The sequence below is a fragment of the Cebidichthys violaceus genome, unplaced genomic scaffold, assembly GCF_023349555.1.
Source record: "Cebidichthys violaceus isolate CVI_PGR_0920_01 unplaced genomic scaffold, fCebVio1.0.p SCAF_14, whole genome shotgun sequence".
Classification (NCBI taxonomy): Eukaryota; Metazoa; Chordata; class Actinopteri; order Perciformes; family Stichaeidae; genus Cebidichthys; species Cebidichthys violaceus.
The window spans coordinates 15,898,522-15,916,021 of record NW_027176307.1 but is presented as its reverse complement, the minus strand read 5'-3'; the positions used below and the strand labels follow the sequence as shown (position 1 = coordinate 15,916,021).

At 45.3% G+C, this 17,500-nt stretch overlaps 1 protein-coding gene across 1 annotated transcript in view; it reads right to left on the bottom strand.

Annotated features, from left to right (window-relative positions):
- The window catches only part of LOC137871331 (rho guanine nucleotide exchange factor TIAM2), a 19,918-nt gene that overhangs the window by 342 nt on the left and 2,076 nt on the right, over positions 1–17,500 (bottom strand). Inside the window, exons 2-23 of the mRNA XM_068709116.1 lie at positions 16,181–17,251; positions 15,230–15,737; positions 14,430–14,605; positions 13,436–13,660; positions 11,890–12,075; positions 11,673–11,804; positions 8,371–8,424; positions 8,106–8,178; positions 7,717–7,806; positions 6,773–6,934; positions 6,396–6,439; positions 4,574–4,762; positions 4,068–4,136; positions 3,566–3,691; positions 3,366–3,474; positions 3,111–3,290; positions 2,342–2,460; positions 1,800–1,908; positions 1,662–1,720; positions 1,484–1,574; positions 1,299–1,386; positions 1–791 (exon numbers count right to left, since the gene is read on the bottom strand). The exon at positions 1–791 is cut by the window's left edge and continues 342 nt beyond it. Coding sequence (XP_068565217.1) covers positions 266–791; positions 1,299–1,386; positions 1,484–1,574; positions 1,662–1,720; positions 1,800–1,908; positions 2,342–2,460; positions 3,111–3,290; positions 3,366–3,474; positions 3,566–3,691; positions 4,068–4,136; positions 4,574–4,762; positions 6,396–6,439; positions 6,773–6,934; positions 7,717–7,806; positions 8,106–8,178; positions 8,371–8,424; positions 11,673–11,804; positions 11,890–12,075; positions 13,436–13,660; positions 14,430–14,605; positions 15,230–15,737; positions 16,181–17,245 — 4,380 coding nt within the window. The 5' untranslated portion in view covers positions 17,246–17,251 and the 3' untranslated portion in view covers positions 1–265. The remainder of the gene's footprint in view (positions 792–1,298; positions 1,387–1,483; positions 1,575–1,661; positions 1,721–1,799; positions 1,909–2,341; positions 2,461–3,110; positions 3,291–3,365; positions 3,475–3,565; positions 3,692–4,067; positions 4,137–4,573; positions 4,763–6,395; positions 6,440–6,772; positions 6,935–7,716; positions 7,807–8,105; positions 8,179–8,370; positions 8,425–11,672; positions 11,805–11,889; positions 12,076–13,435; positions 13,661–14,429; positions 14,606–15,229; positions 15,738–16,180; positions 17,252–17,500) is intronic.

Here is a 17,500-nt window from a genome sequence, read left to right as displayed (position 1 = left end):
TGTTTCTAAAGAGATCGATGAAAGACGTAGTTCTGATCAGGTATCACAGCTGGTTGGACTTCCTCTTCTGGAATTCTTTTTTATCTCGTTTCCAAATCGTCGTTGTTTTCCCAAATTCTTTCTTCCAGTCGTCTGTGATCTTGTGAAGATGAGAGCTTGTTCGTCAGTGTTTTAGTTAATGGGAGAACTTCCTGGTGATGGAGGTCAGAAACCACCATCAGGTCTGATGAAAGGTCTCCAGGATCTGGAGTTCCACGTTAGCACGTTAGCCGTGTAGCGTGGTAGCGACGGCCGTCCGTCTCCCCAGCACGCTGTCGTAGAAGCAGTCCTCGTTGATCATGGAGGTCATGCTCTGAACACTGAAGTCTCTCTCCAAGAGATCCAGCGCTTCTCCTCCAGGACTTCGTCTCAGACTGGAGCTCCGCCTCTTCTCCTGGTTCCTCCGGTCGCCCGCTCCTCGCTGCTGCGCCTCCTCCTCCTTGTCCACCTCCTCCTCGGTGAAGTTCAGCCTCTGCAGCTGAGCCTCCAGCTCTCCGGTCAGGGAGCAGAGTCTGGTCCTCTTCCCCAGGGGGTCGGAGGTGGCTCGGCTGGGCAGCAGAGGCTCGGAGCAGGTCTCCTCTCGGAGGTCCTCCGCCCGACGAGGTGTCGTCCTCCTCGGCTGCTGCCTCCTCCTCCAGGAGCTGCTCCTCTCGGCCGTGGACAGCTTGGTCCTCCTCAGGGAGCCGGCGGGCGCTCGGTCTCTGAGGAGGCAGCGCAGAGCTCGGAGAACGCTGGCCTTCGTCTCCAAACCGCTGAAACACAAACACTTCACACATCAGAAAATACTGAACGTCTGCAAAGGTCTTTGTTTGTCCAAAACCAAAATATTTTCTATTTGAATAACAGAAAACAAAGAAGCAGCAAATTATCACATAAAAAAAGAGACGAAAGACTAATCAATCAATCAATCAATCAATCAATCAATCAATCAATCAATCAATCAATCGACTAATCAATCAATCGGCTAATCTAAACTACACCTGAACCTAACTCCAACCTTAAAAACCACCAAGTCTTAAACCACACACAGTATTTAAAGAAGAGAGGACAACATGTCCCGACTTTGAAATGGTCCCCACAAAGATAGAAGTAGAAGAATACACACACACACACACACACACACACACACACACACACACACAGAGAAAATTATTTCACTACAATGAGACGTTACATCTTCGATCATTAATAAAAGTCACGAGTAGCTGTGATGATATGAAGCTCATTTTACCATCTAATCACTAGAAAAACATTTCTACCTGCTGCAGAGCTGAAACACCGTCTCCGGTCGTCCCTCCGTCTCCGACCGGCTGTGAACCAGCTCCCACACACACTGGTCCTCTGAGCCTGGAAAACAACACACAGCGCAGGTACGTCTGTGAATGCAGCACAGCGCCACCTACTGGACGCCACTCAGGTGGGACTCTTGTGATTGGTCACTGACCTGTGATGTTGGCCGGTCTGACCTGAACCGCCGACACTGGGATTAACCAGCGGAACCTGAAGGGGTCCGGGTCGGCTGAGCGGGAGGCGGTCTGAAGGAAAAACCACACATAGAAACCTTTTCTCAAAGACTCTTATCTACTCAAACAACCAGAGAGGATGAAGAGCAGGAGACTCACCATCCTCTTCTTCAGCTTGCTGCTCTCTCTGTAAACCAGGATGACGACCCGTTTGAACACTGAGGACACAAACAAGATGAAATGAGACTCATTACGTCTCTACTCGTCTCATAGCGAACGATCAGAGTAGGGACCCACCGAACAGAGTGAGCTCCGGTTCTTTCCTCAGCCGGCCCAGACTGGGTAACGGGTTCAACCAGACCACCGACGAGTGGACCAGAAACTCCCCCATGGAGATCTCCGTCACCTGCAGGAGGTAAAGCAATGACTGTAGGAAGTCCACCAGAAAGACTGTGGGGCTGTCGTCAGAGTGTGGTGAGGTGTGTGTACCTGTCTGTCAGGTGAACTGTGTGAGGTGTGTGTACCTGTCTGTCAGGTGAACTATGTGAGGTGTGTGTACCTGTCTGTCAGGTGAACTGTGTGAGGTGTGTGTACCTGTCTGTCAGGTGAACTGTGTAAGGTGTGTGTACCTGTCTGTCAGGTGAACTGTGTGAGGTGTGTGTACCTGTCTGTCAGGTGAACTGTGTGAGGTGTGTGTACCTGTCTGTCAGGTGAACTGTGTGAGGTGTGTGTACCTGTCTGTGAGGTGAACTGTGTGAGGTGTGTGTACCTGTCTGTCAGGTGAACTGTGTGAGGTGTGTGTACCTGTCTGTCAGGTGAACTGTGTGAGGTGTGTGTACCTGTCTGTGAGGTGAACTGTGCTCTGCAGCCAGCTGGTCGAACACGCAGCCGTAATCCTCGTAGATCTTCTGCATCTCGTTGATGTGAGTCGCCACCTTCTCCATCGCTCTCAGCGCCTCTGAGTGGACAACAGGAGAATTACAGTCAATCACAGGGATCTCTACAGGGATCACTGCAGCTACCTGTCAGGTATGTGTCGTGTACCTGTCAGGTGTGAGTCGTGCACCTGTCAGGTGTGTGTCTTGTACCTGTCAGGTGTGTGTCGTGTACCTGTCAGGTGTGTGTCGTGTACCTGTCAGGTGTGTGTGTACCTGTCAGGTGTGTGTCGTGTACCTGTCAGGTGTGTGTGTACCTGTCAGGTGTGTGTCTTGTACCTGTCAGGTGTGTGTGTACCTGTCAGGTGTGTGTCGTGTACCTGTCAGGTGTGTGTGTACCTGTCAGGTGTGTGTCGTGTACCTGTCAGGTGTGTGTCGTGTACCTGTCAGGTGTGTGTGTACCTGTCAGGTGTGTGTCGTGTACCTGTCAGGTGTGTGTGTACCTGTCAGGTGTGTGTCTTGTACCTGTCAGGTGTGTGTCGTGTACCTGTCAGGTGTGTGTCGTGTACCTGTCAGGTGTGTGTGTACCTGTCAGGTGTGTGTCGTGTACCTGTCAGGTGTGTGTCGTGTACCTGTCAGGTGTGTGTCGTGTACCTGTCAGGTGTGTGTGTACCTGTCAGGTGTGTGTTGTGTACCTGTCAGGTGTGTGTGTACCTGTCAGGTGTGTGTGTACCTGTCAGGTGTGTGTGTTCGGGGCTCTCGGGGTCGGTCAGAGACACCAGCTCTCTCAGCAGCAGCGGATACTTCAGGACTCTCTGAACAGGTTTGATCAGGTACGACTCCAAAGACGACGAGTGCTGATTGGTCGGATTCCTGGTCTCCAAGAAGTACTTGAAGGCTCCGTCTGTCTTCGCTGTGAAAATGGATTCTTTTGTTCATCGTTCTTTGAATAAATCATGGAGCGTTTTGTGTGACGGAGGAAGCTCACCTCTCTCCAGGACCTTCTGGACCTTGATGTGGTTTGCACAGAAGCCGCTGTAGTGCTTGAAGTGGTCGGCGTAGTAGAGAAAAGATCCTCCCAACGAGAAGAGGAGATGCTTCAAGTGAGGAGAGAGAAACGTTTTTTTTAAATAATGAATTCTTTTAAATCCACTGAAACACCTGAAGAGCGTCCTGCTGACTGTTTACCTTGAACTGCTCAGGTGTCTCCAGGTGACTGAAGTTGGGACAGGAGGAGATTCTCTCCTCCAGCGTCTGAAGGAAAACTCTCTGGAAGTCCAACATCTCCGGCAGGCTGCCGAACAACGCCTCCATCTGAGGGAGAGACGCTGCGGTCAGAGACAACGACAACAACAACAACAATGACGACAACAACAACAACAACAACAACAACGACAACGACAACAACAGCAACAACGACGACAACGACAACAACAACGACGACAACAACAACAACAACAACAACAATGACAACAACAGCAACAACAACAGCAACGACAACAACAACAGCAACAACAGCAACAACAAAGACAACAACAACAACAACAACAGCAACAACAACAACAATGACGACAACAGCAGCAACAACAACAACAATGACAGCAACAGCAACAACAACAACAGCAACAACAACAGCAACAGCAGCAGCCTGAAGGCCTCCTCAGCTCAGCAGGTGTTTGTGTATTTGTACCTCTTCTTTACTGAGGAAGGTCTCCTTCTGAAGGGGAGTCAGGTAGACGTCAAACAGACGGACCAGATCCTGACGGAGACACAAGTTCAGCTTTACACAACACAAAGACAGCAATCTATACTAGTAATAATATCATAGTATTACTTTCACTCTTACAAGTACTAGGACTGATGATAGTAACATAAATAGTACTAGCAGTAATAGCAGCAGCATGAATGTTACAGGAAGAGGAGAATAAAAGCAGCTTTAGCATTACCAACCTGAACCTGTAGTATCAGTTACAGTAGTAGTACTGTAGTATTACTGCAGTAGCATGAGTTACAGTAGTAGTACTGCAGGAGTATTACTGTAGTACTACTTCAGTAGTATTAGTTGCACTAATATTGACTTAGGGTATACAACCATTTCTTGGATAACTTGATGCTGACAGTAGTACTACTGCAGTAATAATATGACAGTAGTAGTACTGCAGTAGTACTACAGTAGTAGTACTCAGTAGTACTGACCGTGACGTAGGACTTCTCCGTGTCGACCAGTTCCTGGATGACTTTACGCTGACGCTGACACACACTCAGGTGGGCGGGGCTTGGCGGCTGCAGGACGGCGTCTCGGCCGTACGGGTTCCTGGGAACATCGACCTCCGCCGCTCGGCCTTCTGGGAAGGTTTGGTAGAGGGCGTGAACCCGCTCCACGTTCTGAGGACAAAGTAAAACCACAGATCATTAACATGTGTAAAGAAACAACATGTACTTCTACCCTTTAAAGTACATCAGAAGAAACACAGAACACATCTACAGACCAGTGAAGAAACACGTCAAACCACAGGAAACAACGTCGACACGGACGACTGTGAAGAGGGTTCATTGAACGCACCACGAAACTGTTCATGAAGAACATTCTCATGTTTTAGTTTTCCGCTCAGAGTCACATAAAAACCATCAAAACATTCAAATACTACAGGAACAACATGCGACTGAGGCAGTACTGGAGGACTGATTATAGTAGTATAAATACTACTAGCAGTACTAGCAGCAGCAGTACGAATGTTACAGTAAGAGTAGTATTAGTTACAGGAGTATTACTGCATTTGTATTAATTACAGAAATATATATTAGTTGTAGTAGAATCACTGTTGTACTACTGCAGTAGTATTAGTTGCAGTAGTATCATTGATGTACTATTGTTGTATTTGTTGCAGTACTAGTACTGCAGTAGTATCAGTTCAAAATATTAGATAAAAGTTAAATATTCCCCGGGAGGTTTAGTGGAGAAGTATAAGGTAACATGAAATGAAAATACTAAATAAAAGTACAAGTACCTCATTCTAGTACTACAGTACAGTACTAGAGTTTTACCAGCAGGACGAGGCCGTCGGCCGGCTGCCGGCAGCTCAGGCAGCACGCCGCCTCCTCCACCACCTCCACCACCAGCACCTCCTCCTCCTGCTGCTCCAACACCTCCTCGTCCTCCTCCGGCGGCAGCACCCAGCACAGGGCTCCGATGGTCCGGCAGCAGGAGGTCGGGGAGGCCGGGGTCAGAGGTCGCCTCCCACAGCCGGTCAACAACAACATCTAGAAGTCGTCTCCGGTCGAACCAGCAGACGCCATTAATCCTCCTCCTCCGAGAGAGAGAGTCAGAACTTACACACAAACACTGGAGGTGTAAGCCCGGATTACCTGACCACAGGTCATGTGACACACAGGTCATGTGACACACAGGTCATGTGACACACAGGTCATGTGGCACACAGGTCATGTGGCACACAGGTCATGTGACACACAGGTCATGTGACACACAGGTCATGTGGCACACAGGTCATGTGACACACAGGTCATGTGGCACACAGCGCCGTTTACACTGAAACACTAACTTTTAACATTTACACGCTCTGGACGAGTGACATGTATGAAGAAAATAATACAGGAAAAAAAACAATATATATATATATATATATATATATATATAATGAATGCCTGTATTTCGTCTTAATATTATTTTTGGAACATTTGTTGGAATATTAATACATTTTTTGAGTCATTTATTTTTTTTATTTTGCAGCTTCCGTCCTCCTGGAGGCTGTTTTAGACGATAAAAACCCTCCTGAAGTCTGAAAGAGTTCAGTGTGAATCCAAATTTCTTCAAAATAAAACACTGCTTCCTCCACACACACACACACACACACACACACACACACACACGCACACACACACACACACACACACACACACACACACACACACACACACACACACACACACACACACACACACACACACCTCACAGGAGACAAACAGGAAACACTGAACCAGATGAACAGGTAAAGCTCACCTGTCTTTGCAGCTCGCCGTCACAAACAGGAAGCGGGACGCCGTCTGTAGAATCAAGATCAGATTCTGATTAATATATAATCATATATATGAACATATATGATTATATATCATTATATAGTAATATATAATAATATATATTATTATGAGATCTACCCTCACAGTTCTACAAGCAGTTTACCCACAATCCCCTGGGGTTGCAGCTTCTGCACTGAGCAGCAACCCGCCTTCACAATAAAAGCCTTTCCTTTCAAACTAAATGCTCCTGTAGGAGCTGCAGATGGGTTCAGGCCCTGCAGGGAAACCGGAGCTCCTGTATGAATTACTGGTTTAATGTGGACTATAACAGTTCAGCTGCTGGATCTGGTCCTGTCGTACCGGTGCTGGTCCAGGTCTGGAGGTCTGGGGGGGTGGGCTCCTGGTCCCTCTGGAGCAGCAGCTGGAGCTTCTGGTGGCTGAAGAGACTCTGCATCAGGTCAAGGTCCAGTCCAGACACGCCGGCCCCGTTCACCGCCAGGACCTGGTCTCCCGCCCTGAGGCCTGATGGGAAACACGTTATGAAACAAACATGAGGTCACATGGTTTAACAGGAAGTCTGTGTCCGCTCATCCTTCACAATAAAACTCCATTGGTGCTGTAAACTTTGGCTTTGGCTGCAGTTTGACCAAAGAAGAAGAAGAAGGAGAAGAAGGAGAAAGAGAAGGAGAAGGAGAAGAAGAAGGAGAAAGAGAAGGAGAGGAAGAAGAAGGAGAAGAAGAAGAAGAAGGAGAGGAAGAAGGAGAAGAAGGAGAGGAAGGAGAAGGAGAAGAAGAAGGAGAAGGAGAAAGAGAAAAAGAGGAAGGAGAAGAAGCAGAAGAAGAGGAAGGAGAAGAGGAAGAAGGAGAAGGAGAAGGAGAGGAAGAAGGAGAAGGAGAAGAAGAAGGAGGAGAGGAAGAAGGAGAAGAAGAAGAAGAAGGAGAAGAAGGAAAAGAAGAAGGAGAAGGAGAGGAAGAAGAAGAAGAAGAAGAAGGAGAAGGAGGAGAAGAAGAAGAAGAGGAAGAAGAAGAAGGAGAAGAAGAAGGAGAAGAGGAAGAAGGAGAAGGAGAAGAAGAAGGAGAAGAGGAAGAAGAAGAGGAAGAAGGAGAAGAAGAAGGAGAAGGAGAAGGAGAAGAGGAAGAAGGAGAAGAAGAAGGAAAAGGAGAAGGAGAAGGAGAGAGTGGTGACTAAAGTCCACATCATTATTTGATGTTAAAACTGTATTTTGTTGAATGAAGCGCTGATGTGTTCACGTTGACCATGAGCTCTGGTAATAAAGCGTACTGTCTCTTTAAACAGCTTCGCACCTTCTCTGGCCGACCGCCCCAGCGGGTCGACCTCGCTGACGTAGACGACACTTTTACCGACTCCGTCCAGGAGACCCGTCACCGCGAAACCTGAACCATCAAAACACACTCGTTGATTATTGTCCCGCACAAACAAACACGAGACATCCGACTCTTACACAACAGTTTCATTTCAAATAAAGGATCAAATAATATTCATTTAGTTAAAAGAGAGCATTCATTTGTCTGGGCTTTTTTAATTGTTCAAACACAGAACCTGTTCAGGTTTCAGTGGGGGATTATATTACATATTATTGTATTTATTATTATTATTTAATTTATTATTGTATTTATTATTTTACTTATTTAATTTATTATTTAATTTATTATTTTACTTATTATTTTCTCACCGAAGTCTTTCTCAGCGTTGAGTCGACAGATGTTCAGAGTGAAAACATCTGGAAGCTGGAGCTCGTCACACACCTGAAGAACCAGAGGAGATGATGAGTTCAGGTGCACGTGGACATTTGAAACATTCAGCATTCGTCTGATATTAATCTTTTACTCAAAAACAACAATTATGGATTCATATCTTAATTACTTCATCAAAGCTACAGATCTTATTAAAGACGCGTTGTTGTATCAACATGCAGATAAACGAGTCAGTGAACGCACCTGTAGGGCGGCAGGGCAGCCTGCAGGGGGCGCCGCCTCCTTCTGTTTGAGTCTCTGCAGGAGGAAACACATTTGATTATTATAAAATATGATGCTATTATTATTAGTTATCAACTGAAGTTCAAATAAAAACTCTTTTATTTCTGAGTTTACGTGAAGAACACATGATGCATTCAGGGACAGAACAAAACAATAGGATTAAAATCTATTTATCAATGAAAGAAATAAAGACGATGAATAAACAATACATTAAATCTAAATGACTAGTTTTAAAAACATAAAATCTAAATGAAAATGAAAGCTTACAAATCAAACTTTCTATCAAGGACTTGAACGCACCAAATCAAGTCTGACTGTAAAATAAAGACTTTATTCAGGTTTCCACCCGTGGAAAAATATTGGTTTGTGATTGGCTGAAAGGTGTTCAGTATCACAGATCAACAAGGAGGAGGAAGAGGAGGAGGAGGAGGAGGATGAGGAGAACATATGATGAAGAGTCAAAGAGAGACGAGAACAGAAACTGAGAAGATGTAAATGAAAACCAGTTAAAAGTCGAAACAGAAGAAGACGGACGTCACGTTGAGAGGAAGACGAGGAAAGGAAGGAGGTCAAAAGAGGAGCAGGGGAGTTGAAGAGAAGAGGAGGAGGAGGAGGAGGAGGAGGAGGTCATGTGGAAAGGAGAGGAGGTGGAGGGAGTCATTTTCTGCCTTTTCAGAGGGATTAACAGAGAGGGACAAAGGAATTCTGGGAGAATAAAAGGCTGTGAGACCTTTTAATCCTCCTCCTCTTCTTCCTCCTCCCTCCTCCTCCTCCTCTCCTCCTCTTCCTCCTCACAGATCAGCAGGCTGCTATGAAACAGCTGTCTCTCTAACCAAACAGTGTCTGAATAAAGACAACTAGAGGAGGACAAAGGGAGCAGAAGAAGAGGGCTCCTGCTCCCTTTGTCCTCCTCTCTGTTCTCCTCCTCTCTGTTCTCCTCCTCTCCTCCTCGGGGGGGTTAAGGGGCGACAGGTGGCTGCAGACTCTGAACAGATGATCTTATCAAAGACTCCGTGTCTGTAACTTTAAGTGTGTCGGGACACAAGAAGAAGAACGAGGCTCCGCAACTTTTATCTCCAAATATTTACTCGATATTAAACTGAACTAAACTCACGTCGACGTTCAACGCTTGTATTGCAATACTAAAACTTCATTTTTTATAATATTACAAGTATTTTCTCTTGATTTAAAGAAGTCAAACTAAATTATAATGTATAGAGAGAAAGATGTGATTCTGAGATTATAAATCATTTCAGTCAAAATGGCAAAAAATCTTGTGGTAAATTTACGACATACCGGATATTTTCTTGTAATAGTATTACTTCATTTTCATAATATCTTTTCTCATAGTTATATGATTCACCATGTAGTTTAGATCAACTATAAACTAAAGATTCAGATTTACAGAAGTAGAAATGATTTTATGTAACGAGAGATGCTCTCATAACATCTGGACTTCATTCTTTAAATGTGATGAACGTCTCTCTGCTGTTCCAGCATGACGACGAGTCGTACTTTAATACAGCAATGATTTACTGCTCATGAGAATAAGTCATAATATTTAAAGCAGAGCAGTCGATTAGAAATGTTTCATGAAAATAAACTGATAAAGTAACTGCACCACACACACACACACACACACACACACACACACACACACACACACAGTCTTTATTTAAACTGAATTAAAAACGATCTGTCAAGGAAAAAAACAAACAAACTTTGATTCTAAATTGTGTTCCGAATCAAAACCAAAATTAGCCCCAGGGCATCATGGGAAAAAGAAGAGGTGGTTGAGCTGAGCTGAAATTACAGGTTTGATGCAGTCGGAGCGGTAATCAGAGCGGAGTCAGTCTGGAGTCTGAAACCACGGACAGACAGTAAACACATCATCAACACAGTCGGGACTCAACACTCCTTATAAGGAAACGACTGTTTGTTTGGTTTCTTTTGTTCTCTTGTTGTTTGTTTACTGATTTTTTTTTCTTGTTTTGTGAATATTTGAACACGTCTTTGTTGTTCAGAACAAAATCAAATCTTTATTGAAATAAGAAACCAGTAGAACGTATTTCTACGTGTTTCTATTATGTTTCATTTTGTCCTGATGAACAGCAGATTAAATGAACGGTGAGTCACATAATGAGAACCTTCTTACTGTAACAATCCGTGACTGATGTCTGTCTCTAAATGAAGTCCACATGTCCTTCAGAGACCAGACTGTCTCTGGGGGTCGGGACTGCCCGGAAACCTAAACCAGGTCCAGCTCCCACAGTCAGACCTGTGAGGTCTCAGAGCTGCTCTTAAAGGCAGGGATCTGAGACCCGGATGTAGGTCAGTCTGTTTGAGCAGACTGGTTCTTCATTTAAAGTCCTCATGACAAAACATGTTTATGTTTCTGCAAACCACGGATACATTCAATATGTTTCTGAACCAAACATGTTTCATAAATATGTTTCATATCAGCCTCATATCACACAGAAACGCACAATGACACCTGGTTAACGTTGTGAAACAACAAAACTACTTGGTTCAGGAAAGACCATGGTTTGAGTTAAAATATTAACGAGACAACATAACGCAACAACGTAAAGAAACAACACAACGTAAAGTAACAACGTAACGCAACAATGTAAGGTAACAACGTAAAGTAACAATGTAAAGTAACAACGTAAAGTAACAACATAAAGTAACAACGTACAGTAACAACGTAAAGTAACAACGTAAAGTAACAGCGTAAAGTAACAACGTAGAGTAACAACGTAACGCAATAATGTAAAGTAACAACGTAAAGTAACAATGTAAAGTAACAACGTATTAACGCAACGCAACAACATATCAACGCAACACAACAACGCAACACGACAACGTAACGCACCAATGTAACAAGGTAACGCTTAGACAACGTAATGCGACAAGGTAACAACGTGATGACATGGCGCAACAACGTATCAAGGCAACGCGACAACGTATCAAGGCAACAGCGTAATGCGCCGACGCAACACACCGATGCAACGCAAGTCTCTACGTATCTCCGTAGAAATGATTCAGTCATAAGCGTATGGGCGGACGAAACTAAATGTCTCTTAGAGGTGAAAACACCACGGTTACATTTTTAATTCAACAACAAACTGGAGACTTAGCAGAAGAAAAACAATCCACTGCAGCAGAACAGATGAAATAAACCTGAATAAATTAAGGACGGAGCTCATATTTAAAAGACCAAACAAACAGAAAGTGACCACAGTGGTTGGCTGTGTTACTACCTGGGTCGTGGAGTGTCTGACGTCCCTGCAGCGTCTCTTCAGTCCATCCAGAGACCTCAGAGAGGACGGCAGACCCCCCCCCCTCAGGGTCCTGCAGCGCCGCCTCAGCGTCTCCTCGTCTCTGCTGCACACCTGAGGACACGACACACGTCCAACATGAGTCTGGAGACAAGAGGATGGAGGTGCTGCTGTCTGCTGGTTGAGGCGTCGGTCTTACCAGAGCGTGGAAGGAGGACACGGAGAAGACCCCCAGGCGTCCCAGCATGCACTTGGAGGGCCGGCTGGCCACGGCCAGGAGGCTCTTGGGGTTTGGCAGCTCGTCGCCCTGCAGGCTGGACAGATAGCAGCGCAACCGGAACAGATCCAGGTTCAGTTTCTCCAGGTTCTGCTCCCACTGCTGGATCTGAACCGCAGAACAAAACAGGGTCAAAAACACATGTATTATTATTGATCATAAACATATATACATGTATTATTATTGATCATAAATATATATATACATTTACTATTATTGATCATAAATATATATACATTTATTATTATTGATCATAAATATATATACATGTATTATTATTGATTATAAACATATATACATTATTATTATTGATCATAAATATATATATACATTTACTATTATTGATCATAAATATATATACATTTATTATTATTGATCATAAATATATATACATGTATTATTATTGATTATAAACATATATACATGTATTATTATTGATCATAAATATAAATACATGTATTATTATTGATCATAAATATATATACATTTACTATTATTGATCATAAATATATAGACATGTATTATTATTGATCATAAATATATAGACATGTATTATTATTGATCATAAATATAAATACATGTATTATTATTGATCATAAACACATATACATGTATTATTATTGATCATAAATATATAGACATGTATTATTATTGATCATAAACATATATACATGTATTATTATTGATCATAAACATATATACATGTATTATTATTGATCATAAATATATATACATGTATTATTATTGATCATAAATATATATATATACATGCATTATTATTGATCATAAATATATATACATGTATTATTATTGATCATAAATATATATATATATATATACATGTATTATTATTGATCATAAATACATATATACATGTATTATTATTGATCATAAATATATATATACATGTATTATTATTGATCATAAACATATATACATGTATTATTATTGATCATAAATATATATATAAATGTATTATTATTGATCATAAATATATATACATGTATTATTATTGATCATAAATATATATATACATGTATTATTATTGATCATAAACATATATACATGTATTATTATTGATCATAAACATATAGACATGTATTATTATTGATCATAAATATATAGACATGTATTATTATTGATCATAAACATAAATACATGTATTATTATTGATCATAAATATATATACATGTATTATTATTGATCATAAATATATATATACATGTATTATTATTGATCATAAACATATATACATGTATTATTATTGATCATAAATATATAGACATGTATTATTATTGATCATAAATATATAGACATGTATTATTATTGATCATAAACATATATACATGTATTATTATTGATCATAAACATATATACATGTATTATTATTGATCATAAACATATATACATGTATTATTATTGATCATAAACATATATACATGTATTATTATTGATCCCAGCCACTGACCTGGCTCTCCACGGCCCTCCTGCTCTTCGTCTCCCTGATGACGGACAGCTGCAGCTCCGCCATCTTCTTCATCTTCCCGTCCACGTCGATGTGGTGCAGCAGTGAGCGGCTCCGGCAGCGAAGGAGGCGCAGCGTGTCCTCCTTACCTTGACGCCTCGCTAGCAGGGAGGCGCTCGCTGAGTGGATCGCTGTCACCCAGTTCTCCAGGTCGGTCTGGTTGGTGGCCTGGGGGGGGGTTAGACGAAGGCAGTTCAGTGTTCTGTCTGAAGTTTCTACCAGCTGTCCTTCTCTTCCTCCTCCTCCTCCTCTTTTTCGTCCTCCTCTTCCTCCTTTTCCTCTTCCTCCTCTTTCTTCTTCTCTTCCCCCTCCTCCTCCTCCTCTTCCTGCTCCCCCTCCTCTTCTTTCACCTCTTCTTTCTCCTCTTCCTCTTCCTCCTTTTCCTTCTTCTCTTCCCCCTCCTCTTCCTCCTCCCCCTCCTCTTCTCTTCCTCCCTCCTCTTCCTCCCCCTCTTCTTCTTTTTCCTCCTCCCTTTCCCCTCCTCCTCCTCCTCCTCTTTCTCCTCCCCCTCCTCTTCTTTAACCTCTTCTGTCTCCTCTTCCTCCTCCCCCTCCTTTTCTCTTCCTCCCTCCTCTTCCTCCCCCTCTTCTTCTTCTTTTTCCTCCTCCCTTTCCCCCTCCTCCTCTTCCGCCTTCTCTTCCCCTCCTCGTCCTCCTTTTCCCGCTCTTCCTCCTCCTCTTCCTCCTCTCCCTCCTCTTCTCTTCCCCCTCCTCCTCTTCCTCCTCCTCCTCCCCCTCCTCTTCCTCCCCCTCTTCCTCTTCCTCCTCCTCTTCCTCCCCCTCTTCCTCCTTCTCTTCCTCTCCTCTTCCTCCCCCTCTTCCTCCTCCTCCTCCTCCTCCTCCCCCTCTTCCTCTTCCTCCTCCTCTTCACTAGACTAAACTAGAGATTCTGGATTGATCGTGTGATGTTGTGACACAAAGACACAGGTGCGTCTCACCTGGAGCAGGTAGACGTCTCCGTGTCTGTTGCTGAGACAGAAGACGTTCTCTCTCCTCTGATGCTCGGGGACGGCCTGCACGATGCCGTCGTCGGCCATCAGAGCGTAGCGAGGAGAAAGCTCCGGCTCTCCGCCCGCGATCCTCCCGTACGTCTCGTAAAACAGCAGAGAGCAACCTGAGGAGACCGAAGCGTCCATCGTTTGTCTCCTTTAACTGGTAGAAACGCAGCTCATGATACTATGTGAATATTAAATGATCCGCTTTACTGGAGCAACTGAAGAACATCAACATGTCAAACAATTTGTATTTGAAGTGATCAAAGATCCTGCTGTCACTTTACCTTCTAACGTTTCTTTATTCAGGCCATCAAGTTTAAGTTTAAGATTCCTGTTCCTCCAGGTGGAGGCCGTACCTCCCGTACCTCCTGTACCTCACCTACTTCCAGTACCTCCCATACATCCAGTACCTCCTGTTCCTCCAGTACCTCCCGTACCTCCCCTACTTCCAGTACCTCCTGTTCCTCCAGTACCTCCCGTACCTCCCCTACTTCCAGTACCTCCCATACCTCCCATACCTCCAGTACCTCCCATACCTCCCATACCTCCAGTACCTCCCATACCTCCCGTAGCTCCCCTACTTCCAGTACCTCCTGTTCCTCCAGTACCTCCAGTACCTCCCATACCTCCCGTAGCTCCCATACCTCCCGTAGCTCCCCTACTTCCAGTACCTCCCGTACCTCCCGTACCTCCCATACCTCCCGTACCTCACATACCTCCCGTACCTCCCCTACCTCCCGTACCTCTCAGAGTGACCCAGTAGCTTCTCCACCTGCGTCGAGCCACCAGCTCCAGCTTCCTGTCTTTACTGACGGTGATCAGAGCTTTGAAGGAGAGCCAGCCGGCCCGTCGCACCGCGCCCTGCTCCTCCTCACACAGGACGTCCAGCTGCTCGCCTCCTCCCACCTCCTCGTCTCCTTCCTCCTCCTCTTCCTCCTCCTCCTCCTCCTCATCCTCCTCCGTCCTCTCAGCTGTGCTGCTACAGCTCGTCTTTAGCTCCTGCATGAAGCTTTCGTAGACGTTCTGCCGCTGGATGTCGCTGCTCTGGTTCTGATTCTGGTTCAGGCTCCTGGAGGAGCCACAGTGGGCTGGTGTGAACTGGTTCTGGTTCAGGCTCCTGGAGGAGCCACAGTGGGCTGGTGTGACCTGGTTCTGGTTCAGGTTCAGGGTGTGGAGAGGGTTGGAGGACCACAAGGTGCTGCAGTCCGGCCGGTCAACGGAGACGTCGGTGGTGTCGCTGCCGTTCGGCTCCTGAGGAGGAAACATCGACTCTTTTATTGATTGTTTGTTTAATGTTATTATCATTAATACTATTATTAATTAATAATAAACATATTGTTTATTGTGTAAAATAGATCACCTTGTTTATACTGAACTTGTTTCTCTGCTGTAGTCATTTTTAAAGTGTCTATGAGTTTCTTTAACGAGCTGAATTTGACTCATTAAAGATAATTAGCTGTTAATATGTAAAGAGTAAAAATAAAGAACCCTAAAAGTTCTCAAATCCTTCAAGTTAAACTACCTGGAAATTTATATATTTATGTACTACTACCATAAACTCTTACCACTCTAAATACTGCTACAAGTACTTTTATTACTATTTCATGGATACAAAATATTTAAAAATAAATGAAATATGTTTTTATTGATGCATAAACTTCATCACAATTAAATGTACCGATCACGTGACTCACCTGGATCCTCCTCTTCTTCCTGCTCAGACTTCCGGTCCAGTCGCTGAGTCGTCGGATTCGGCTCTTCAAGAAGTCTTTGCGGCTGTTCTCTGCCCTGCGACAGGGAAGCGTCACGGAGGAGTAACGCTGCGCCACGCCTCCTCCTGACCCCTCCTCCTCCTGGATGACATCGGAGGAGGAGGCGGCGGCGGTGGTCCGCTGCAGCGTGGCGTCCGGCGTGGTGGTGGGGAAGGCGGGCAGCGCGTTGTGGTAAACGCTGTCCAGCGAGGAGGAGGACGGCGACGCCGGGCTGAAGTCCGTCAGGTCGGCCGGCAGGATCACAGAGTCTCCGATGCCGCTGTCCTCCGTTCGCCCGGAGGAGGAACTGGTGTTGTAACCGCCGATGGCGGCGGCGAAGTCGACGGTGTCGGATCCAGGTGAGACGTCCACCTGGGCCGAGAAGACGGTGGTGGTGGTGGTGGTGGTGATGGTGGTGTTGGCGGTCTCCTCGGTGAACCTGTTCGCCGCACTCTGTCCGCACACAAACACGTTGTCGACCAGCTCGCCACCGGTGCCCCACGGCGAGTCGTACCAGGAGCCGTCGGAGCTGAGCGAGCTGCCTTTACTGGTGCGGAGGGAGGGTTCGGTGACTGCGGTGGCGGCGGTTGGGAGGAGCCCCTTTGGTTCCATGGAGACTCCTCTGGCGTTGGTGAACTCCACCCTCATGCTGCCGTCTTTGCCGAGCAGCACCTTCGGGCTGCCACCGCCGCCGCCGCCGCTCTCCACGGACGTCCGCTCGCCGCCGCCGCCGCCGCCCTCCACGAAGCCAAACTGGTTCCCTCTGAGGAACCTCTGAGGAGATCCGGTTCCTCCTCTGGTGGCTTTGGGCTCATAGTGCCAGGAGGTGTACGGTGGGTCGGCGGCGCGCTGGTTCAGGTAACTCCTCCCCCGGCTCCTGCCGCTACCCTGGCTGCTCCTCCACCAGCTGCGAGCCGACGGCACCTCCTCCCTCCTGGAGGAGAACCTGAGCGAGCAGGAGGACTTGGCAGGAGAGACGAAGCCGCTGTGACTGTCTGTGTTTCCCATCGCAGCCTTAAGGAGGACAGACGGAGACGTGAACTACTGAGGGAACTATTTCCTTTCCTTTTGCATCATGTACTACTACCAAGAATACTTCTAACTCTACCACCAGGACCAGATGTTACCCCCCATTACTTCTACTATCTGTGTATCTCCATGAAGGATTTCATCACGATACATCGTTCAAAGACCGTAAAAGATCACATTGAATTATCTACCGCTCCACTGACTTGCTCTCCTAAAACACTGTTCAAAGGAACG